This window comes from Populus nigra, chromosome 10, assembly GCF_951802175.1.
Source record: "Populus nigra chromosome 10, ddPopNigr1.1, whole genome shotgun sequence".
NCBI lineage: Eukaryota > Viridiplantae > Streptophyta > Magnoliopsida > Malpighiales > Salicaceae > Populus > Populus nigra.
Window position 1 is genome coordinate 5,562,732 of NC_084861.1, and position 24,729 is coordinate 5,587,460.

Sequence of the window (24,729 nt, forward strand, 5' to 3'; positions counted from 1 at the left end):
GGATGAGGATGACCAATTGCTAATGAGAGGTTGTCTTTGGATGGCAGAGTGGTGGAGGGGGTGGAGGTAAACGGGAGCGGATTTCAGGGCTGCTTTTTTTTTTATTTTTTAAATGTGGGTATTTTTTTATATATTTTTTAAGTTGGTTATTAACTTTTTTTTCAAGTTTATTATATAAATATTAGAAAAATATTTTATTTACAATATACATAGCCTTATATTCATATAAATTTTTTTTTGAAATATTAAAATTTAAAATTTATTTTTTAAATTTTTTTTAGATTGATCCGAATTAACTCATAAAACTCGAAACTCAGCTTTTTGACCGGGTTTGATAACTGTGATTTCATCTATTGTTCGTACTGTTGGACACCAATATCCACATAGATTGAGGTACTCCTACATGCTACGTGGACCTTTTGGTTATCATCTCAAATTTTAAGTTAGTAATGGAGGGAATGCATCCTCCACTTCTAAACACGGTCTTGAAGAACCAATTATGTGTCAGGGACGTAACATACGGACATCTTATTTTGATGGAGAAGTTTAAGAATCTTAGGTCTCAGGAAGAATTTTAGGGCTTCATTATGGTGGGTTCTTTCAGAGCTCAATTATGAGGTGGTTGATTGGTTTTATCTCCCGATCAGAATTATTTGACAGTTGGGATATTGGCCGGAGTATGAATAATGGTGCCAGTGGCCAGTGACTCGATACGGCATCCTGCCTCTTCAGATGAAAAATGAATGCCGAGTGGAGCCCTCGTATCCGCGACCTCCTCGGGAGTTATTGCTAATCTTAAGCTTGGCAAGTGCACAGGTCCGAAATTTGACCCGCTTCAACTTGTCATGGGCCAAAGCGTCGCCCTGGGCTCGTTTACAGCCCAAGTCCATATTAGAGTAAAGAGGGGCCGAGTTTTCCCGGTAAAATCTTGGGTGAAAATTATGAAGACTTTCAAGTTAGGGGCCATGCACATAAAAGAAATTAAAGCTGTAAAGAGTGGGACATGCATGGATGGAGCCATACGCCTCTCAAAGTTCCCGGAATCCAGGCGAAGAAGCTACAGGTTCCTTTATTTGTTGGACGCTTGCCACCTAATAAAAATAAATAAAATGTGGGTAGGGGTTTCGTGCATGGAGTATTTCTTGCCTACCATGCCCAACAAGCTGGTGCTTGTGTCCATGCAGGGTGATAAATACGCTGGAACGGTATCAATATCAAAGGTGGTTGGTGGGTGCTAATTGACTCGACGTTCAATCAATTAAAGGAAGAAGTTTTGGTAAATGAAATTGGTGGAAATATGCCTCAATCTTGGACACGCAATTTCAAGAGAGAAAACAGACGGCTGTCATGGTCAAAGGGCAGCTATGTAAACCCGACTACTTGAATTCAATGCCGATCCATCTGTCTAGAAAGTCTGGGAGCACTGCTGGAACATGTTTTTTAAAACCCATGCTAAAACATGCCACGTCAAAACCTAGATAGCTAGATTATTGTTCATTTTATAAGTTGTATTTTTTTTATTAATATGGGTATCTGAATTAGTTTGTGCGTACTTCAACTAATCCCACGGGTCCTAAAGTTATTGATCATGTAAGCCTTCAGTAGCCCTGAGATTTGTGAAACTCGAACTGGTAACCTTTAGGGAGCAAACCTAAAATCTGATCAGTGAGCTATACTCTTCAAGATTAGAAGCTATATTTTTTTCTTTTAATGGAGGTAGTCGGTTAACTCTATGTTTTGACTTCACTGGAAACACAACTAAAAAATTAAAATTAGAGGGTAAATAAGAAAACAATTGATTTTTATAAATACAAAACATAAAAAATTGAAGAGTGTGCTTAAGATTTTCAAAACTTAAGAATTAAATTATAAACTGGATTCACTAATGTAATACATTAAAAAATGATGCTTTAAATCGTGTGTGAAGATAACACTGTTATTTCTCGTAAACAAAAGCAAGCTACTACACAATAAATTAGTCTCTTAATTTTAATATGCTTTCTTATTTAAATTTAAAGTTTTTTATTTAAATAGTTATTTAAATTTTTTTAATATTTTTTTGATTTATCAATATCAAAAATAAATTTTAAAAAATAAAAAATATTTTTAAATATTTTTAAATAAAAAATATTTTAAAAAATAATCTTCTAATTACGTCGGGCGTACGATTACCACCTATGGTTGGATTGGACTCATACTTGAGCCCTGTTCGTTTTTGTATTTCAAAAGTGTTTTTTAAAAAAAATTAATTTTTTTTTGTTTGAAAATAATATTTTTTTGATGTTTTCAAATTATTTTGATGTGCTGATGTTAAAAATATTTTTTTAAAAATAAAATATATATTACTTTAATATATTTTTAAATAAAAATTATTTTTTAAAATAATTATTATTATATTTTCAAATAGACGATAAATAAACTTCGCACTGCAGATAATGGTTCGCGGTATTTATGACACCCCACTTCGGCTTCGTGTCGGGACCCGTTATGTTACATCTGCGTGTCCTGGAAATAGAACGAACTACTGTGAAAAATTCGTAACACCGCGTGTTGACAATTTTTTCTTTATTAAAAAACCTGTATGTAGGCAGTAGGCTTTTAAGACATGTTTTGCATATAAAAATATCTCTGGAATTCAAATATTTTTAATTAAATAAATTAAAAATTATTTATATAATAAAAAAATATTATTCAACCTAATTCTCACTAAGCAAAAGTTAATAAGTTAAACACGCTAAAGTTATGGTTTAATTTTTTTATATATATAATTTTTATTAAATAAATCAAGAACTATTTATGCAAAAAAATATATATATTATCAAGAAACTTAATCTCTAATTAGCCAAAGTTAATAGACCAAACATGTGATCTAAGTCATGGACTCAATTGAGTTCAATTTTTTTAATATATATAATTTTTCATTTAAAATAAACACCTATAAAATTATGAACCAATAAAGTATCAAAGTGATTGAAAAAAAAAACCAAACCAAAACAAATTATGTTACTCAATTAATAATTAACCAAATATTAAGTGATGAGATTGAAAAAAAAAACAAGAAAACAAATGCAATTATAATAGATAAAACTGAAACAAAAAAAGAAGCAAAAAGGTCTAGTCTCTCGGGCAACGAAAGCCTAAAGTTCTTAGGCCTCTAGAAAATGCCCAAGCACGGGGCCGGAGTAGCCCATGCTTTTGGATCTTATTTTTTAAAATTTTTCTTACAGGGCGAGTTCACCGGAGTAGCCCATGCTGATACTATCCAAATTCCGACGACCCTAAAAATCTTGTAAAACATATACATAGCCTCTAACATAAAAGAAATTTGTTCCCTAAATCACAATTAACTTAAAATAAAAATTATTCTTGAATTCAGATCTACTATTTTATATAAATTTAAAGTGGAAAAAACACCATGTGCAAACTTTCATCATTAAAAGGAACCATTAACATCAAAACCATCTGTTTTGATTGTTGAAATCGGTTTCAAACAATATTTTTTCTTTCTATCACTAAAATCTGGTCTTTTTTTTTTATGAATATATGTACCAAAAAATAAGAAAAATGAAATTTGATATCAAAATTGAATTTCATATATTTTTAGAGACTGAAAGTTTACAATTTAAAAAGTTAGAGTATCAAAATGTATGTTTAACCCAAGCTTAGAAAAACCATTTTTTTACCTTTTGTTTTTTCTATCTTAGTTCCCTATCTTTGAATTTTGTTCTTTTTAATCCTCAACTGGACCACCCTAGCCTCCCCCCAGCATTCATGCACGATTCAGATGTTTGAAGTGTTAGTTTGTTATCCACTATTATTTCAACTTGTTTTTTTGTGTTTTAAATTTTTTTTTTAAAAATAAATTTTATTTTATGTTTTTCTTTAATTTGAATTAACTTTTTAGTGTTTTTAAAATGCTTTATGTGTTGATATAAAAATAAAAATTTAAAAAATTATTATTTTAATATATTTTTAAATAAAAAATACATTAAAAAATAATTATTATTACAGCACGAAAAAGACAATCTATGAATCCTTCGACATATGGCCCAACAGGGGGGGCCGTGTTGAATGTATTGCCATCACAGGATAGGAGAGGCAGAGTTCAAAATTAGATGCGTACAAGTAGACCTAATTGTACAAAAAAAAAGGGGGAAAAATACTTGTGTACAAAACTAATACATGTATTTTCCTGGTTGGCAAATTCAATTCCATGGCGGGTTAACAATTAAATGTTCGCTGGGGTAGTTGCATCCTCCCGAGTACAATTCTCCCTTCTTTATCTATACCCATACTCTTTAAATCCCAGCTCATCTCTTCCCTCTTTGCAAGCCATTTTTCTTTCTTCTCAATTATCATACAACAAAGCAAGCACACCTTCAAGTTTTTTTTTTCTGTGCTCATTTCACAGAATCCGGCCCTCTTAGCTATAATTTCCACACTGGTCAGAGATCTTTCCATTCCTTCTCTATAGCTTTGTGGGTTCTCCTCTTTTTGTTTAACCACATAAAAAGAGTAAGAACTCCGGTTTAATTTCTTAGGCTATACATTGAAGTTCCAATAACATGGCAGAGGATCAGTGCAAACAAAAACCGAAACCAGAATCAGTCACAGTTGATGCTGAGACGAAGAGAAACAGGCTCCCATACTTTCTCTTATCAGTTAGACTCAAATATGTGAAGCTTGGCTATCATTATTTAATCTCTAGTGCCATGTATCTCTTGCTTGTTCCACTCCTATTCATTGCATCAGCTCATCTTTCAACACTCACTATCCGAGATTTTGTCCAGCTATGGAACCACCTCAAGTTCAATTTTGTCTCAGTAACTCTGTGCTCAGGTCTTGTAGTTTTCTTGGCTACTCTCTACTTCATGAGCCGTCCTAGAAAAATATTCTTGGTGGATTTTGCATGTTACAAGCCTGAACCTGCTCGAATGTGCACCAGAGAAACTTTCATGGAGAAATCAGCAGTAGCAGGCTGCTTCAGTGAAGAGAACCTGGCCTTTCAAAAGAAGATCCTCGAGAGGTCTGGTTTAGGACAAAACACCTACTTCCCCGAGGCTGTGATGCGGGTCACACCAAGGCCGTGCATGGAGGACGCAAGGAAGGAGGCTGAGATGGTGATGTTTGGAGCCATTGATGAGCTCTTGGCCAAAACTGGGGTTAAAGCTAAGGACATAGGTGTTCTTATAGTGAACTGCAGTTTGTTCAACCCAACCCCTTCTCTCTCTGCTATGGTAATCAATCATTACAAGCTTAGAGGGAACATATTGAGCTACAATCTTGGCGGTATGGGTTGCAGTGCTGGGCTTATTTCCATCGATCTCGCCAAGCAGCTTTTGCAGGTATGAAAAATCAAGTATCGTCCCTTTGTTTTGGACTAGAAAAAAAATAGGGTGATGCAATTTAATGAAACGGCTCAGTAATTAATTTGGTGACATCCACAATCTGATGTCCAGCTGTTATTAGGCGATCGACCCATACCATGCTGAGTTTCATTGAACTTCGAATTACAGACAGGAGTTGTACTCTGATTAAAGAATAAAAGGTAGTAAGGAGTGTTCGAACAACATAAATGTTTGTCCCATGCACACAACCACCTTAGGTTGGTAAATAGTTTCCCTTTCAAACTCTATCCTTGTCGTTCACAGTACTGCATTTATAGCTTTGGAAACAGTTCAAACGTCCTTAATAAATAGGGAAAGAGAAAGTACTACACAAAAAACAAGATTAGTCCAATATTGCAATAAATCAACCTCCAAATATTTGCTGGCTGAGTTGGGTGAACGTTAAACTGATGATCCAGCTGTATGCCATGCTCTTTTTCGGAAATTGAAGCGCACAAGGTGGGTTCTGCATATATACAATGCTCCTGTGTATAAGTTAACTGATGGATATTATCTTAATTAATAACAGGTGCTCCCCAATTCCTATGCCCTGGTGATCAGTATGGAGAACATCACTCTTAATTGGTACTTCGGCAATGACCGCTCCATGCTTGTCTCCAACTGCTTATTCCGTATGGGTGGTGCCGCAATCCTTCTCTCCAACCGACCATCCGATCGCCGCCGCTCAAAGTATCAACTAATCCACACTGTTCGCACACACAAAGGTGCCGATGACAAGTGTTACAATTGTGTCTTCCAAAAGGAGGATGACACCAAAAGAATTGGTGTCTCACTTTCTAAAGACCTTATGGCTGTTGCGGGGGAAGCTCTGAAAACCAATATTACTACACTAGGGCCATTGGTACTTCCCATGTCAGAACAGCTCCTATTTTTTGCAACTTTAGTAGGAAGGAAGATCTTTAAACTGAACATAAAACCATACATTCCTGATTTCAAGTTGGCTTTTGAACACTTCTGCATTCATGCTGGAGGGAGAGCTGTGTTAGATGAACTAGAGAAAAACCTTGAGCTCTCTGATTGGCATATGGAGCCTTCAAGAATGACTCTTTATAGGTTTGGTAACACCTCTAGTAGTTCGTTGTGGTATGAATTGGCTTACTCTGAGGCCAAAGGAAGAATTAGGAAGGGTGATAGAACTTGGCAGATTGCTTTCGGTTCAGGATTCAAGTGTAACAGTGCGGTGTGGTATGCATTGAGGACGATCAATCCGGCAAAAGAGAAGAATCCCTGGATTGATGAGATTGATGAATTCCCTGTTCATGTGCCTAAAGTGGTGTCCATTGCTTCTTGAAGCTCGACAGTTTCCCCTTTTCGGAGGGAGATAGTTATAATGTCAATTGCTTACAACTCTTTTCTTTTCTTTCGATTTTTCTTTTTTGAGAACGGATTATCAATTGTTTTATGTAAGTGCAATTTATGTGCAAGTGAAGACAATTAATTGTTTATGGTTAAATTCTGATTCTCTTCGTATTTTTATTGTGTTGTTAATCAACGAATGTCATTCATGTTCAAGATGGCTGAAAAGCTGAACATTCTTTAATCCATCTTTTTCTCTCGAAATATTTATCAAGCCTCTCAGCCTCTGTTGGATCATTGATCTAGGAGAAAAGGAAACCGAAAAATAAAGAAAAGGAGCCTCTTGGATCATAACACCAGCCCAAGAAGATGGTTCCATTGTTAATTTTTTTTTTCCTTTTTCTTTTTTGATAATTACAACCAATTCTAAGATCCATTTGGGCTATCTCAAAATCGAGCCATCCCATTAATCCCATCCATAGTTGTCAATTCCCAAATGCATTCTCGAGAATGCCAAGCATCAATTTGGTCGATTGTCCTGTTTTCATATATATGATATACATTCCCGATTGAGGCATTATTTACATGTATATTTCGTAGAAGGAAGTGCCAGGGCACCAATTGGATTGTTTACTTGCACAGCTAAGGTGCACTGAAATTCGTTTTAATAGGAGGTTGGTGGGCTTTGTTAACTTTGCTTGTATACACCTCCACCGCCGGAGGCTAGAGTCAATTAAGCTGGAGGTAGGGCATGCGGAGTGTCTTGTCAAATTAGTAAAGAGGTTGGGTGCAAGTATATCGATTTCCATCCTAATTTAACTCTAAATGATCGTGGTTTACGAATCTAAATTGATGGCGACAGGCACACCCTATTTTGCTTAAGATTACTTGCTTTATGTTCGTTTCGGGATTGAAAATTAAAGACTAACATATGGGTTAGGTGTTGAGTGGTAAAATATTAATAGTATATAAGAAAAATATTTGTAGAATGAAGTGTGAAGGATCTCTAGTATATGTGTAAAACCATATGCAATGATGAGTTCATCCATAAATTTAAATTAAACACAATAAAAAAATATTAGGGGGTTCAATGCTCTGCAAAGAGAGTAAAATGAGTGAGAGGTTTGAAAAAATAAAAAATAAAATAAAAACACAAGGTTAAAACTTGAGGCAATTATGAGGGTAAACTTCTCCTCCTTTCTAAATAAAACTTCCAAACAACGTTAATAAACATCTATTTATTTAGGGTTTCAATAAGCATATTAAACTCGGAAAGATCAGATCAATTAAACACAAGGCATCAAGAATCACTTTATTATTATTATGACTTAAGAGCATGAATGCATTTAATATTAATAAAAAGAGTGATTCTATCCATAACAAACGAGATTGATATTTTTTTTCCTTTAAAATGAATAACAAGTATATAATATTATGGGCATCAAAATATTTTGCTAACTCTAATTCATAATCCAAACCTTTTATGACCTAACAAATCAAACTCAGAGGTTTTGGATGTATTATTCGAGATGCATCGCTCACGTTTAAATGTAAGAGTATGTTAATTATTCGAGATGCATCGCTCTATTCTGTCTTCTTTGTGGAGAATAGTAGGGAAGGGGAGAAGGAAGAAAATCTTGGACCGGGGAAGGATATCTTCACTTGTGCGAAAAGATTGTTTGCTTAATTTTAATCAGTTTTTTTATTTGACATGTTCAAACATCGTGGACCAACCTTTTATTTTCTATAAAATACAATGAAAAAGGCTTTCACTTTCACTTGAGGACTTATTTGCCAAAAAATAAATAAAACATAGAGACCAAAGTAAAGTAAATTTTTTGGAGATAAAAACATACACCAACCAAAAATAATATAAATAACGCATGGGTAGACGTAACGTGCAAGTTGATACTAAAACAAAATAGCAGAAATACTTTTAAATACAAAATAAAGACTACAAGGATGTGAAGGCATCAATCCGATTATAAAGTGAAGAACCCTAAATGCAAGTAGGCAACTACAAAATCCAAGTCTTAATCAAGCTTTAGTACATTAAGCTGAAAAAAGTTTCAATACAACATTCTGGCAGCTCGGAGCTGGATCAGCTATAAATGATGCCGGTTTCCAATCACATGCCCCAAACACCACGAGCTGCTGTGAATTTGTTACTTGGTCTGGACGTCAGTTCATACAATATTCTGGCAAATGTATCCGAATATCTTGTATCTGAGAAGAGAATCTCAGCAAATGCATTCTCGTAAGCTAGTAGCAAAGCCTTGTTTTGTGGCTCGGAGACCAGACTCTCCAATATCATCGCCGCTTTCCGACAAACTTCTGGTACAGGATGTGGCGCCCGAATCACTCTAAGCAATCGATCAACTGCCCTGAATTTTATAAATTTTACACACCAAAAATGTCATGTCTGCAACCCAGTAAACCCGTTGACAATAAAATTTCTTGCCACAGCCTTCTTTCTTCGTATTATTCTAATTTATGAAACCAAAATAAAAAATAAAAGAAAAATTACCATCGCTCACTAGCAAGCTTCAATCTGCAGTCCATATTAACTTCTGCAAGGTTATAAAGAGCGCCTACAGCAGCTGCCTGGGCATCAAGTGCAGGTGAGCTCATAAGATCTACTAAACGCTTGTGTATCTGCAATGGTCATTTGGCCCATCATTATAAATTTATGCAAAGACATTATATAACTTGCGCCATCTACAGAGAAAAATCAACCTGTGGGAAAAAGGGAAGAAGGAAAGGTTCATTGTCAGGATTTATAATCAAACGCCCTAGTAATTCAGCAGCTGCACAGTGCCAGGCTTTAATTGCAGATCCCAGCATCCCCATGATTGCTTGTACTGCACGTTTTTCTCTGCTCAATAAAGAAATTAACAAACTTGTCAACCATAAGTAAGAATAAAAAATTTAATCTTTGAGGCAATAATAAATAAGATTTCTCACGTTATTTTGATGTAAGATGGCTTTGAGGAGCTAAAAATTCGGAGATCAAGCAACGGAGCCAAATTTACAATTGTCTCGAGGGCATTCGTAACAAGTTCCTCATCCTCTGTAATTGTCAAGAACTTTTAGAAGCATTCAAGACAACATGTGAAACATATACATCTATTTTCTGCATCAGCATTGTATGGTGCAAGGAAAAGAAGGCTAGAATATAGCAGGTCCTCAAATTATTGAAAGCCTCATTATAAATGAGAAAAGATAGAACTACAAACTTCACATAATTCAAGAGCTCCATACAAGGAAGTCCAATTAAACTGTCAATAACAAAACAAGCAAGCAAAGAGAAGCTACAAACTTAAATTGTTTGCACTTTAGGAAAAAAAATTATTCAAAAAGAAAAACAGAGAGACAAAATGGGAGTGGCAGGTTGATGAAATAACACAAGGGAGCTGCTAGAGGGGAAGACAGGGTTATCGATAATTTGCAATTTGACAAGAATATCCACACTGATATCCTCTCCATTAACATAAAGCAATCTTACGGTGTTTCTTGAGGATAAAAGTAAATGAAAGTGTTACTATAGTCTGCGATGATGCTAAATGAGTAAAAAAAACCCTTCTTTTCTGAGATCAGATCCTAAACTAGTAATGGCGAAGCTAGAATCTAATATCATCACATTAATGGTAACTTGAGCCTTTCAACTATTAGGATAATGACCTCTTCAAACGACTCAGAGGTCCAAACTCATCTCATATCTTATTAGATTCAACAGATTATCTAAACTATAAGGCAATTATGAGCAATAAGAAAAAGTGATGTCCTTCGTGTTGCTTCGGGATTCAGCGTTTCTTAATAAGGTCTAGACTTACATGAAAAATATTTAATGGAACAATAAGTACAAAGGGAGCATTGCAACTCTACATAATTAAGATAAGTCTAATGAAACATGAGCACGGTATATAGTTGGTGAAACATAGCGACGTACCTCAAAAATAACCTATCCATGATGATGATTTACAAATTTCATGGAGGACCCTAATATCATTACATTTAGTGAGGCTGGTCCTAAATCTGTCCCTACTTCCCAAAGCCACAAAATGATGATCGTTAAGGGCCTTGAGCCACGGAGAACATCGCTAGTCACTCCATAACTTAGTCCCCTCCGCATTCCCAACTAATAATGTTGTATCAACCTTCTTTCTTCTAAATGCTATCGCAACACAGGATCCTTTGGAGACCTAATAGAACTTTCCCTCATTAAGTAGTAATATCCTATAGACATTATATTTGCCCCTAAACTTTCACAGCCAATATCAAAGAAACAAGGGACAGGACAAACATTTTATATACTCAAGCTGCTATGTCGGGAATATAATCAGTGACGTAACTCCACCTAGAAGTTCAACATTTAGCTGCTGCAATTTCTTGTGTGCCTTCAGGAAATGTCTAATCACAGCTACATCAAAATCCAAAATCCAAAATTCTTCAACAATATTAAGCTATGTAGGAGACAACGGCATTCTATCAACATGGAAAATAAGAGAAACACAAGAATAGTGAAAACGCAACCGACTTTGCACAACCTCAAACAAAGAACAAATGTAAGTCAACCCTTTAAGAATCATAAGACAGAATCTACAAGATCAGCATCCTCTCTCGAGTCTTCAAAAGCATAACAGGTGCAATTACCTTTCTAAACATCTTCCTACTTACATCACCGAAAATAAGTTCAATTTCACAGGCTATACTTGTGTATTTGAGAAGCACTTTGTCATAAACAACCTTTTTTTTTTCTCTGCTGTGCACAAGGGACAGGGAAATGGCTAATAAAAGCAACATCAAAATCAAAATTTCTCTAACAATATTAAACCATGTAGTAGACAATGGGATTCTAACAACATGAAAATAAGAGCAGCACAAGAATAGTGAAAACAGAAATGATTTTGCACAACGTCATACAAAGAACAAATGTAACTCTACCCTTTAAGAATCATAAGACAGAATCTACAAGCTCAGCATCCTCTCTCAAGTCTTCAAAAGCATAACACGTGAAATTGCCTTTCTAAACATCTTCCTACTTCCTTCACCAAAAATAAGTTTGATTTCATAGACTATACTTGTGTATTTGTGAAGCATTTCGGCAAAACAATTTCTTTTGCTGTGATCAAGGGACAGATGGCAGACAGGAAAGGGCAAAAAAGATTTAGTTTAGCATGGCAACAATCAGCAATTATCAGACCACCTTTGATGATTCAATGTGAACGAATATGCTAAAATTCCAGTAGGTGCAGTGTTTGCATTGTATCACTATCCCAAACCAGTTTATTAGGCTTTGAAGATATCTTAAACTCATAAAAAAACTTTTTCCCTGACTGGTGAACTCACATTAGAAAAATCACTCCATTAGAATCAACAATGAGAAACTAAAAGGAATAGCCAGCCCTAATATCATAAAATAGAATCAAGAGAAGTAAGCCAACTTAAAAAAATCTAACTCTTTCCTTCTGTTATGTACATGTAAATATATATGTAGAGTTCTCTGGTGCTATTCTCCAAGGACATTTGCTGACTCAGCGAGTGCAGTTGATATCTCTATATTTCTCAACCAAATTCTAAGATCATGAACTCAAGGCTAAATCACATATTTATACGCTCCCAATCCCTGCAAACTCCAATATACCGAAGCATGAACTGCACTAAGAGAAGAACTAGATCATTTTTTCAGAACCTCCCATATGCACATGACATGTAAAGGAGGCATGGGTGTTTCTCTTTTCATTCAGGGATCACGAACCTAAAATTTCATGCATGTACCTTAGCAGCAATGGCCCTTATCATTATAGTACATTTTGGTAGAAGGTGAAACAAAATAATAAGATCAGGGAAGAAATGTAAAACTAATAAAAAAAAGAAAAGAAAAGAAAAGAAAATGGAAACAGGAAAAATAATTCACATCAATATCAACTCCTGAATTCTAGGCCATGCAACACAATCTTCACTTTCCACATTCAAATGAGCAACTACACATCCGACAAGTTTTCTGCCCTCAAAGTTAGCTCTAAAGCACAAGGATGTCCCACGAGGCTTCTCATCAATCTGAGCATCAGCTTAATGACCCTAGATGACCTAAATTTTAGTGTCTTGGTCTACCATATTCTGCAGTTTTTTGCTAGATATAGTTCACACAATCTTTATTTGCAACTGGCCGTATGAAATCTCAAATTATCCTGCGATTGCTTCAGAGAAACAATTGTAAATTTTCCAAAATTTTTGATGAGGATGATGATATTCAACTTGGATGATAATTAACAGAAATAGCATTTTGCTTTATTAAGTCCTCACCAGTACTGTGATCCTCTATGCACTGGAACACTGTTTCCAAGCAATGCCGATTTGCAGCCATAATAACTTCATTCTCTGGCATGAAAGAGAAATTGCGTATGATATTTGAAGCAGCCACAGCACACTGCTGCTTCTCTGCCCTCCCTTCATCATCTAAATTAAACAAACCATCCTCGTCATACCACCACTCTGAAGGACGAAATTTGGCTACATTCTTTTGCACAGAAGCATCCGTCAATCTGCCACAAAGACATCACCACACATTCACATCCCACTTTTACCAAGACAAGATTTTAATAAAAATCCTACTTACCCAGATTGCTTGACATTGTCATTTGATCCCAATGCCTCGTACTCGTAACCAAATCCTGTAACAAGCGAATTAGAACCTAACGTTCTTACTCTACGAGTCTTCTGGAGTTCTTTGGGAAGCGCAATATCACGCCAGTCATCTATCTGTTTTGTTTTAACACGTCATCATTAGCACCAAATTGCTAAATATAAAACAATCATACACCTAATTAAGTTTTGCTAAAATATAAACAATATAATTCAACAAACCATGAGATTTTAAGAGAGAGAGAGAGTAAAGCGAGATGCATACGACTTGAAGAAGAGCATCAAGCAAGCCAGATATTTTAGCGAGAGAGTCTTTGCGCATGTCTTCTTTTTCTTTGAAAGAAAGCAATGTGAGAGTGTTGAGTGCCCATGTTAACTCGCTCTTCAATCCACTTTGAAGTGCCAGTACTATTCTTTTATTATTCTGATCTGAAGCTAACAAATTAATCAAAGATATGTTAATTTTAACACTAAAAGTTAGGGTTTTATCTTTTTTTTTTTGAAAAACTGACCGGCGAATGAGGTGTGAACTTGAAGTGAAGGACCGAGGAGAGTGGACGGTGCTACAGAATCTGCAGCAGATGAGGCGGCGGCGCTGCCGCTTGTGCTGCCGAAGGGGCGCCCTCTCTTAGGTGCTGGGGCTGCTGATCCGCCCCCTGAGCCACCGGACTTGTTCAGGTCCCGCTTCTGCATTATTTTGTGTGTGTATCGGTCTTGTTTGGCTATCGCGATTAGGTTGGCGACCGCGGGATCTATTTTTCAGGGGCAGTCGGGCAGGGAGTGTTTTGACCCGAATCCGATTTGATTATGATGGTTTGGGCTTTTGCTTTTGCTTTTGCTGGATCATCAGACGTTGGGGCCTACAGACAGAAATGGGTTTTGAAGGTGTTTGGAGAGGAGGTGGTTTCAAAACACTACTATATCTTTTTATTAAAAAACATGTATTTTTTATTTTAAAAAATACAATTATACTTTAAGGAAATAGTACTTTAAAAAAGAACTACAACAACTCTCATCCAAACACACTTTTTAAAATTTCAATAATTTACATCAAAAAAACAAATTGAGATAATTACGAAATCCCCTTCTAAAATAATATTTAATCCAAAAATATATGTCAAAATATTTTCGTATCCATAAAAATATTTTCATATCTAAAAATCAATATATCTAACTCTTAGTTAACATCGTTAATCCATTTGAATTTTTAATTATGGAAAACCATACTTTAAGGTTTTTTAGATATATAAAATATTTCACAATATAAAAAATGATCCATGGAGGACTGTCATTCCTTGCTTGCTGGTCGTTTCTTACAGACTTCATCGCATTCTTCTCTGCGTGTTTTTACCATGATTGAGCTAGGCAGCTTCTTGGCTGATGGAGGCCGCTTATTTTAGGGGTAAGCGCAGCTGTCACCCGTCGGCATTTGTATGATATTCAGGTCGTTTAATTCCTGTAAAAGGCCGGTCAGGTGGTGAAGCATGGGAGCGGGAGGCTACTGTTTGATTTTGGATCAGTTTAGTAAGCAACTCTTTATGAATAATTAGGATGGGCTTGATTCTGTACTGGATTACAAACCAAGAAAACCAGTTCGAAATCATTTTACAGGCCTGGCTTTATAAAAGTTCTGACAGCCCACATGTTGGTGGGAGATGGATACGTTAAAATCTTCAAATCAACCTCTCTTCCCGTCACTATTTCCTTGCAGCTTTGCTGATATCACAGGAACATTCAGGGACGCGTTCTTGGTTGTAGCAAGATTCTTTTTATCTTGTCACTACCAGATAGAATTAACTGGGGTTCATAGACCGAAATGTGAATTTGGAATGAAGATTTCCTCTAGTTACGAGGTACCAAACGCAGTATCTAGGGTTTCGTCCTTAGGAGAATGATGTACAAGCACTATCATGTACACAAGTTGCAGTAAGCATCGCACATTAGAAATACCTGTTATACGAAATGGATCAGGGTCTCACTGGGTTTTCTTTCTTTCTTGTTCGCTTCCTCAAAAAGATGATTACGGCCGTTGTTTTTTTGGCTTCAAAACTTCGATATCTCTCGGAAGAGGCGGTTCGTGGAGCTGTTGATTCTGAGATATAGTTACTAATAGAATAAAAAAAAATTTTATAATCTTTTCATACCAGTGCTGATTTACTTGCAAGAAAGGGTGATACTCAATCAACCAGAGATAAGATTATCATTATCTTTACAATTTTTCGTATCGCTAATGACAACTTCCAACCCACAGTAGCTGGCGGGTCTGTAACTTTTCATGGGGTGTTTTCTTATAGACAATACTAAAAGGTTCTTGCTTGATTCGCCCTGATCTTGAGACTGGCTAGCCATTATAATTATAGCCTCTCTGGAATCTAGCTAGTTGGTTTATTTTGTGTTCAAGATTATTATCGAATCCCTCGCCTTTTTTATAAAGAAATGAATCTGTGTCAAGCTCATAGTTTTCCCATCACTTCTGATGACTATTATGCGGATAAACAAAGAGGATCGTTGCGTGGGCTGGGAAGAAGAGAGTGGCTAATCATTTAAATTATCTATATGTGATTCATATATTATATTGAAAATTAACAAGGAAGCCAATGGAATCAACAAGGTGGTTAAGAAACTAATACTGTACGCAACTGTTCAATAATCTTTCTGCCCTTGTGTGCGGTAGATAGGGCCACCTAAATACTGATGATTCCATTGGCTGGTTTATTTTTTAAAAAAAATCCTCTTCTGATTCCATCTATATGTAAAGCCATTAGCTAACAATCGCTCCAACTCCATGAGACTAATCAAATAGCTTTATTAATTTCTTTCTAACATAGAAATGCAAACATTAGAAAATTGCTACCATCTAAACTAGTTTTATACTACAATTTTCTTTTAAATCCTACAGTAGAACTTCAAAAATCTCAAGATCATCAACCTTGTGATATCTTAAAAATTCAAGTAGTCTAGAAGCATTATTACCGGGTTGATTAATCGATTAATTAATTGTTTCTTCTTAGTTAAAGTGATTAACAGCTTATACTTTATACTTGATAGACCAAAGTAGTTTGTCGCTACCTTTAATCAACTTGCTTCCCTTAACCTACTTGCAAAAAATTTCTTTTGGTGAAAGTATGAACTTTTCAATATTTAAATAAATATCTTTTTAGAAAGAAAATACACAATGATATTTTAGAGAAAGATGCTTTCAAAATATACATGCACTAGAGAATGAAGATTATGAATCTTTATTCTGATGAGTCTTATCCTTTTATAGAAAAAAATAACTTAAATGTAATTTAACCTTTCTGATATTTTGAGATATATTCTACTCATTTTATCCAGTTAAAAGATGATGACATAGTTGACCATGAAAAACTTTAATACATCTAATGATATCGATGAAGTGTAAACTTATTTAATTAAGTCTATTTGTTGAGGAATAAATATAAAAATCTATAAAATTGATAATATTAGACCCAATTATTTATTGAATCTGGCTTTGACCAGAGATTTAGAGCATCTTCATTGAGATATATGTTTGTAATGGTGTGTTCTAGCTCAACACACCCGAAGATCAAGAAAATTATATACATGTTTTTTTTTATTCAATATTTTTTTGAGGAAGATAAACCAATAAAACCTTGATTTATAACAACCCTTGAAAATTGCCACACAACCTTGACTACATATGTGATGAACGGTTAAAATTTATGTGTTCTTTCATGTATACACGCATGGTATTAAAGTCTTCGATCTCAAGTTAGGAATAACACGATCCATTACGTTTATATGATCCATACTATTTCATTTGTGTATTAATGTCTTTCTATGTTTCAATCCTTCTTGATCGGTATCTTATCCTTTCACCGTCATCTTTGCAACAGAATACTGAGAGTTTAGAAACTCCAACTGAGATCTGATCAACACATGTACATGTATTTGATGAGCAATATTTGTTTGGTTTAAATTAGTATTCTATATATTACTTAGCCGTAATACAAGGGTCCTCTGACATCATTTACATCGACAAGTGATCTGCTTTGATTCTGAAGTTTAGAAAAATCTGTCATAAATCTCAAGGTCAAACATTCATATTAACAAATAATTATAAGTTATTAATTGCAAATGATTACATCACTCGGTACAGTGATACTACCTTTCTAGTTTCTTCGGGAAAAAAAAGGATGTCTAATCATACTGTTCGGATTAAATTATAATGTAAAAAGTCTCCGTGAGACTTGCTTCAAGAAATTTAATAGAGCTTATCAATTCAACGCTAAAAAGTTTATCCCAAGTCTTGCGCTCCATCTCTAATATTTGCCTAGCTTTGCACGGCAGTGTAAAAATATAGCTTAATGATCAGTGAATATAAATAGTTGATGCCTTGCTTACAAATCACGTTTAGCCAAACGCGTATCCATCTTCTTGTGTTGTGTGTTGTGTGATGTTTGTTTCTTAGCACCTTGTGCCATTGCAAATATTAGAGAAATTAAAGGACCTCTTTGTTCATCGCAAAGCTGGCCCAACTGGGAATCCATTTGCATGACTGCCATAGCTAGCTCTGCTTTGGCATATTCTACTGGGATAATGAATATTCCTCAATCTTCATGAACTGCATTATTGGAAAATGCATTCTAGATAGCACTGGTTGAGTCCATTTCAAAATTATAACTGGAGAAATAACAGTAAATGCTTGCCAGTTGTGAGATTTGTAAGGAAAAAAAATGAAAGGGGAAAATAACAAAGATAAACAAGACCATGAAGCAATTTCGTGTCATATAGCGTTGTCTGAGTACTAATAATGGGAATGCTAATCACTCATGCTTTGTATGCGCTGACTTCGTGGTAACTGATACAAATATCGAAGTTCTCTTGCATTTTATTGCTGGTTTTGCTATTAATATTTCGCTAGCTGGGTCATTTTCTTTGAGCTGTTCTATTTTCTTTTTTATGCATAAGGATTCAATGGGATATTGCGAAATCATTTATTTTGGTGCCCTCTGCAACTTCTTCAGCTACATACAGTAGCTGGAACTCAAGGCTGGTAAATGCAGCAGCAGCAGCAGCATCTCATACATATTAATTGACATCTGATGTGAATTTTATTTCTTATTTCTATTGCTGGTTTCCAAAATGTCCATATATGGTGTATTTAACTGGGATTGTGGCATTTTTGTTCATAGTAACATTAACTAACTGGATCAAATATAAAAAGTACTGCTGGATAACAACTGGCGAGTACGTTGTAATGGCGCATTTGAAATAAGCTCATATTAATGAAGTAAAGACTGCCATAGCAGAACATCGACTAGCTGAATTGTAAATGCACATCTGCAGAGGAAATTGCTCTTTTAAAGAATTGGAATTTATTGCACGAACCAAACCCCCAAGGTTGCTTTACCACCTTTACAGTCCGATGCACATCGAATCTGATTTCTGGCAAAAAAAAAAAAAAACTTCGATGGCCTTTGTATCCTTTCATTATTTTTTGGTTTATAGCTTATAGCTGGATAAACTACCAAACCTCGGGAGTTCTGTCAACTTTCTTCATAAACAAAAATTTCGTTAAACATACTCCTGGGCCTGGGGTGAGGTTTCAGTTTAGCTTTTACTTTATCAATTACCAAGAATAGAATACTTTAATTTATTTTCTTTGGGTGATAATTGGAAAAGGTTCACAAATCTCATGGAGGATATTGCAATGGTTAAGTGATCGTTGTAAAGTTGTCAAGGAATTATGTTATGCAGCATAACCCAAAAATATGAAGAAATTGAAAACGTACTAAAGTGAAATTTGATGGAAGTGATTAAAAAAAGTTATCAGTGTAAAGGGAAAAGTGACGGAACCCCCGAAGATCAGAGAAGGGCTTTGTGATTTACCCTTTACAGGTTAATGTTGACCCGAGAAACTTTTAACCTGCTTTATTGATTCGACGAGGTGAGCTATAACAGAGCCAGTCAGAGGCATAAACTACATCAACACAAAGTAAAACTTGTAGATGGTCCAATGCTTCTCGAGATATAAGCTTGGTGAATCGAAGTAACACTATCGATCACAAGTATGGTTGCCTTGTAGTATAATCATGTGGCTGTTCTATGCTTTTTTGAGTTTTAGTTCATTCAAGGTTTGACTATACGAAAAACAGGGCAAGAGTCCGATAAAAAAAAAAAAAAAAAAAAACAGTAACATGTGAGGAAAAGCACTCAAGGGGGGAGAAAGGGCAAGGCTGAAACACACGCACAAGGACCACATGCCACCTAATATCGAGTCCATGTCATAACGGATATATGCCATTGAATAAAGAGGGACTGTAGGCTCTGTGGGCAACATGTTAAATCTTGATTGGATGGAGGAGAGGCTAAGGTGTCTAGACTTTCCATGAGCTCTCACACTGTTTTGGATTGAGACATCTCTCAAAATTTGTGATTAAAGTAAAGCACCAAATCGTGTACTACTATCGAAAGAATATTTACTCTTCTTTTTTTCTATATATGAATAATCGCTTTTTTTATATGTATATAAAAGTACATAGCAAAAGGGAGTGTCTCTCACTCTCTTGTATTGGTTTCCAATTCCATGCTGTAGCAATTTAAATGTCACCTTAATTTCCTTCAGTCATTGTTTTCGGAAGCCCAGCAATTTGCCCAGCGTTCTTGCCATGAGCAACTGCGCTTCCAAGTTCTTTTGCCGTTGTGCGCTATGAATGCTCTGATTTCGTGAAGCCTAGGCAAACTCAGTTAATCAAAGCACACCTCACAAGCAATCTCCATACCATCCATGTATCCATCGAGAGGAGGAGAGAGGGGGAGTAGGTGAAGGGTTGCTTTCACAAAAGCATTATTATTGTCAAACTTGGGCAAATTTGCTTTTATTATTTTGCTTTGTATAGGGAAAAGAGAGCCCGCCCCACCATAGTCCTATCATCCAAAAAAATAAGAAGAGGAAACAGACCCCACATCCCCTCATTAGCTCAGAGAGCTCTGTAACCGACCCTACCCACTTCGTGAATAAGATAATACTTATTGTGGAAGTATTTTCTCCAAATAATGAAAGATACGCAGATTATTACAAACAGGACTGCCCAAGAACAATGATTGTGGAAGTGTTTTCCCCAAATAAAATCATCAGAAAGTGATAATTAACACACCAAAGTAAGCCAAAGGAAAAGGGAGTTCTGTGCTCAAATATGCTAGCAGACCAGGCCATTTGCGAAGCTCTTTAGTTGCCATGATGGAAAAGGTCTAAAGGTGGGGCTCTTGCGATCCTTGAGAGTTAAGTTTAAAACAGTTTCCCTAAAGTTGAGCTGAAGAAAAGAACTCCATCCTCCTATCTAACCTGCTCCTGTTAGTCCCATAACTCTGCAATCAATGCCTGCTTGGAAATGACTGCTCGCTTCCCCCCTGTCTTTACACCTTCTGGTGTTAACAATGTGCATCCAAGCTCACACATTCAATTGGCGATGTCCTTTTTAATCCACTGCATCCAACTTCTTGTTAAACATGCCGAGTTTTGAAGTTGCTTAGATAATGCAACGGTGCGCTCGTCCAGGGAAAGGGAAAGGGCACAGGGGACAGGTGAATTCACCTTCAACATGTTAATAGGATTTAAATAATATGAGTGGCCTGAAGGAGCTGATTTCTTTAAGGAGTGGTTGGTTACAGATGAAAAAAACAAAAGATTTCAAATTATGACATGATATGTTGGCCCTCTTATCCTCCACAATAAAATATAGAGGGAGCCTGGATTCAATCCCATGAGCTCCAGGTCCATTTTGACCCAGATGCCTCTCGAATAGCAAGGAACAGGACGGGATTCGCTTTCAGTTTTACAGATTGCTCCACTAACATCTAGCCAAGGTTAAAATATCAGAGTTTATGCTCTCAAAACCTGTTCACCAATTATCAACTCAGAAATCTGAAGTGCTTCCCGAGAGGGTCAAAGTGCGTCCTCCCTCTTTAACCTCAACCAGTGCTTATCTTGCACGTGTGACAGCATCTTCCTAGATTATACCCTTATTTCCAGTCCCAAACTCACAAACCTTGACCGACGGTAGAATGAAAGGAGAAATTTCCCTGAAGGCTGGGAAAACCATTGAAATGAATGGATTCAAGAGCTGCATTGAAGTAAAAGAGGCGTTTTTTAGGTCCCCCGAGAAAAAGAAGAAAACGAAATAAAAAACAAAAACCCAGGTGGAGTAGTGCTAGACTAATAAAAAAGCTTTAAACATGAAAAGCTAAAGAGAATATCACGCCATTCTAGTGAAGTTTTTATTTGCATCCTCCCTCACGGAGTCCGAGACTCCACGAGCCACTGCCGTCATCATCGACAGCAATAGCAACACCCCCCAGGCACCTCCACTCCTGCAATATTTCTTAAAGAAAATTGATAAAATAAATACATTTTAAAAGGTAATTTGCCTAGAAAGATGAGTTCTTTTTTAAAAAAAAAAAACACTAAGGAAAGCTTCATCCTCCTTTGTTCCCTTTCTGGAAACAATACCTAATGGAAATGGATATGACACCCCCAAACTTGTAATCGATAGTGCCTGACATTTAGAGTAACGAGGCTCCTCAGGTGCTTTAATATTTTTAGTATTTTTTTCTGATTTCTAATATTTACATAATTGGTTTTTTATTACATTGACGGTAGATTCGCCTGCCTCAGATATTACACAACCCTTCACCTCGAAAAAAGAACGAAAAAAAAAGATATATTCATATTTATATATAGCACTAATATTTTTTTTCTATTTTTTATGCCTCGGAAAAATAAAAAAATCCAAAATTTTTTATGGTTTCTCCTTAAGGAGAGAAGCTAATCCAGTCACCATCCTGGCCCCTCTCTCTACGCCTTTCGGTTTCACCGCCGGTGGCTGCCACGCCACTGTCTCCACCTTTTTTTCATCCTCGTCCGAAATTTTATTCGGCGAAAAAATTAACGACTCGGAATCCAACGTCGGGGTATCCTCTCCAAAAATCAGCTCAAACTCTCCACGGCAATCGTCACTGATCTCCAAGGACTTCTCGTTTTGCTCTTCAGTTGTGTTGCTGTTGTTGTTCAAAACGTTTTCGTTTAGTCTGGTATAAGGTGAGAGCCATTTAGCACGCATGTACTCGGCTTTTCTCCAAGGAGGAAAATGCATGCCTTTCTTCTTCAAGCTCTGTTTGGCTGCCTCCGATACGACCGACACGATCTGTCCAAGCCGATCTGATTTTCCGACAAAGATATACGGCAACGATTGCAGGATGGCCTTGTAGGCCCCAGTCGATCTCGCTATTTCAAATTCCGATTTGAAATCAATATCGATTATCAATCTCTCTTCTTCAATTATCACATCCACGTACTCGTATTCACCTGATCAAAGAACAAAATTAAAATAAAATCAACAATTTTCTTTTCGAGTTTTAGACTGAAAAAACAAAAACAGGGAAGGAATTGTATATGTACCGGCAGGGAAAGAGGGGGATTTGTCCCATTTAGACTTGCAAATTGAGGAATGGTAGCCGAGAGATGTTAATCCATCGGCTACCATCTTCCTCAAAAAATCATCTTTCTGTTTGTGATTCTTATTCTTCTCCAAAATCATTGCAGTGTCTGCTAGTAGATTTCTCTCCGCAACGCTTGCACAAGGAATCAAACTCTGCCATTTTTAAACACCAAGCGAACAAATCACCATTTTAGCTCTCTCTGATGATTTATTTCAGAAAATTGAAAGAAAGAGTCTTGTTATGTTATTTACTTACCTTGAGAAAATCACAGGCGTCGCCAGAAGGAGCTGTACCCATTGATTCTCCGAAACCATTACCAAACACATCAAATTCATCATCGGAGCTGTCGTTGCCATTTCCGTTGAAGCAATTGCAGCGGTGGCGGCCACGAAATGGCTTGTCGTTGGATTCCTCCATGTAACTCTGCACCATTTTAGCCAAACAAACCGAGCTTGGCTCGAACTGCTCATCTTTACTGTTAGCCCCATACTGAGCTTCGATACTGCTAGGTGGTTTGTCCACAGAGGAAATCCTCAGCACGCTTGGTAACTGCCGGTCAAAGAGTCTCTTCAGACGCGATTTCAGAACCGGTTTAGCCGGTTCAGCTCGAACCGGTGCCTGAGAATCGATATCTATAGGTTGGATCTTCATAGGGAAAGGCATAACAGAGATTGAAGGTTAATAAGTATTGATTGCTATGGAATTTTAAACACTTGCTGCTTGTCAGTTCTGCAGCTGCTCCATATTCAGAGCTAGCTAGCCGCTCTCATAGATTTGCTTACTTAGACAGTGACCGCCTAATCATCAATGATTCATTCTGATCCTGATAAATCTTGCTTTGTACATTTTCATGAAAAATCAGTGCGTGTTGGTTAAAATTGAACCTCCTCTGCTAAGCTACCAGTATTATCTCCCTTTTCCCAGAAAAAAAAAACCCACTCAAAGCCCTAAGCAAATGAGTTAATCTACCAAAATTTGATCAAAAGAAAAATATAGAAGAACAAAAGTGAAACTTGGAGACTATGCAAGAGAGGACGATGGGTTTTAGCTTTGGGTCTTTTCGTGTAAGACATGACGGCGATGGTCGGAAACGCGGACATTGCGTATAGAGTTAGAATAAGTCATCGCCGGAATATTCATTTCTCCGGCGAGATGCAAATCGACTGCTATGGTTAGAAATTTGAAGAAGATTAAAAGAGACTCAGAGAGACAGTTCTTTTAAGGAGGAGTGTGGAGACTGATGGACTGGCTCAAATGGATGGGGTTTGGACAATTTATAGGGGGAAATGGTGTTGCTGACGTGGATTTCTCAAGCCATGTAGACTCTGAAATGGCAGGTTTCCTCCTGATTTTGCAGGTAGTTTTTTTATGTGGACCTGGTTCAATAATTCCACCTGCGACTGTTTAAACAAAAAAAAAAATAAAGGGAGCTCGTGATTGGCTTGTTATTTGTGTAATTACAAGATTGACCTCCCGTGGCGCTGGGGTTGCGGGGGTACGTGCAATGGTGGTGTCTGTCATTAGTGGGGTAAATTTGAAATTTGAATAGAAGTGGGAGATGGATGCCTGACACTGTGTAACACGTAAGGAGCATCAGTCGTGTGTATATTTTACTAAAATTGATTTTTATAAACTGGTACATTAATTATAATTTTATTGTGTTTTTGAATTATAATATCAATAAAATAAAATATGTGAGTTTTTATATGTATATATATTTAAAAAAAATAAAAATAAATATTTTTTTCTAAAAAACACACGGATGGCTCATGAGAGTAAAAAAAATAGAACTAATTTTTTAAAAATTTTGATAAAGAAAAGGTTTTTTTTTCAAAAGGAAAAAACTTTAAAATATTAAAAAAATGATGAAATAATATTGTTTAATTTACTGGGCTGA

At 36.2% G+C, this 24,729-nt stretch overlaps 3 protein-coding genes across 4 annotated transcripts; 1 reads left to right on the top strand and 2 right to left on the bottom strand.

The window, feature by feature from the left end:
* Window positions 1-4,296: 4,296 nt before the first annotated feature.
* On the top strand, window positions 4,297-6,861 carry LOC133704672 (3-ketoacyl-CoA synthase 11-like). The gene is made up of 2 exons (XM_062129582.1): window positions 4,297-5,345; window positions 5,917-6,861. The coding sequence occupies exons 1-2, from the start codon at window positions 4,566-4,568 to the stop codon at window positions 6,697-6,699; spliced, it is 1,563 nt and encodes a 520-aa protein (XP_061985566.1). The 5' UTR covers window positions 4,297-4,565; the 3' UTR covers window positions 6,700-6,861.
* Window positions 6,862-8,616: 1,755 nt separating this feature from the next.
* On the bottom strand, window positions 8,617-14,200 carry LOC133706027 (armadillo repeat-containing protein LFR). 2 transcript variants are annotated; one of them, XM_062131534.1, is made up of 8 exons: window positions 13,862-14,200; window positions 13,615-13,778; window positions 13,324-13,466; window positions 13,011-13,249; window positions 9,669-9,774; window positions 9,441-9,579; window positions 9,232-9,359; window positions 8,617-9,088 (listed from the first exon to the last, which is right to left on the bottom strand). In XM_062131534.1, the coding sequence occupies exons 1-8, from the start codon at window positions 14,040-14,042 to the stop codon at window positions 8,833-8,835; spliced, it is 1,356 nt and encodes a 451-aa protein (XP_061987518.1). In that variant the 5' UTR covers window positions 14,043-14,200; the 3' UTR covers window positions 8,617-8,832. The 2 variants fall into 2 exon arrangements, with proteins under 2 accessions (XP_061987518.1, XP_061987516.1); XM_062131532.1 differs by having other exon boundaries at window positions 13,615-13,784.
* Window positions 14,201-21,919: 7,719 nt separating this feature from the next.
* LOC133705356 (uncharacterized) lies at window positions 21,920-24,090 on the bottom strand. The gene is made up of 3 exons (XM_062130496.1): window positions 23,088-24,090; window positions 22,792-22,984; window positions 21,920-22,698 (listed from the first exon to the last, which is right to left on the bottom strand). Exons 1-3 carry the CDS (start codon window positions 23,493-23,495, stop codon window positions 22,133-22,135), a joined length of 1,167 nt encoding a protein of 388 aa, XP_061986480.1. The 5' UTR covers window positions 23,496-24,090; the 3' UTR covers window positions 21,920-22,132.
* Window positions 24,091-24,729: the final 639 nt, after the last annotated feature.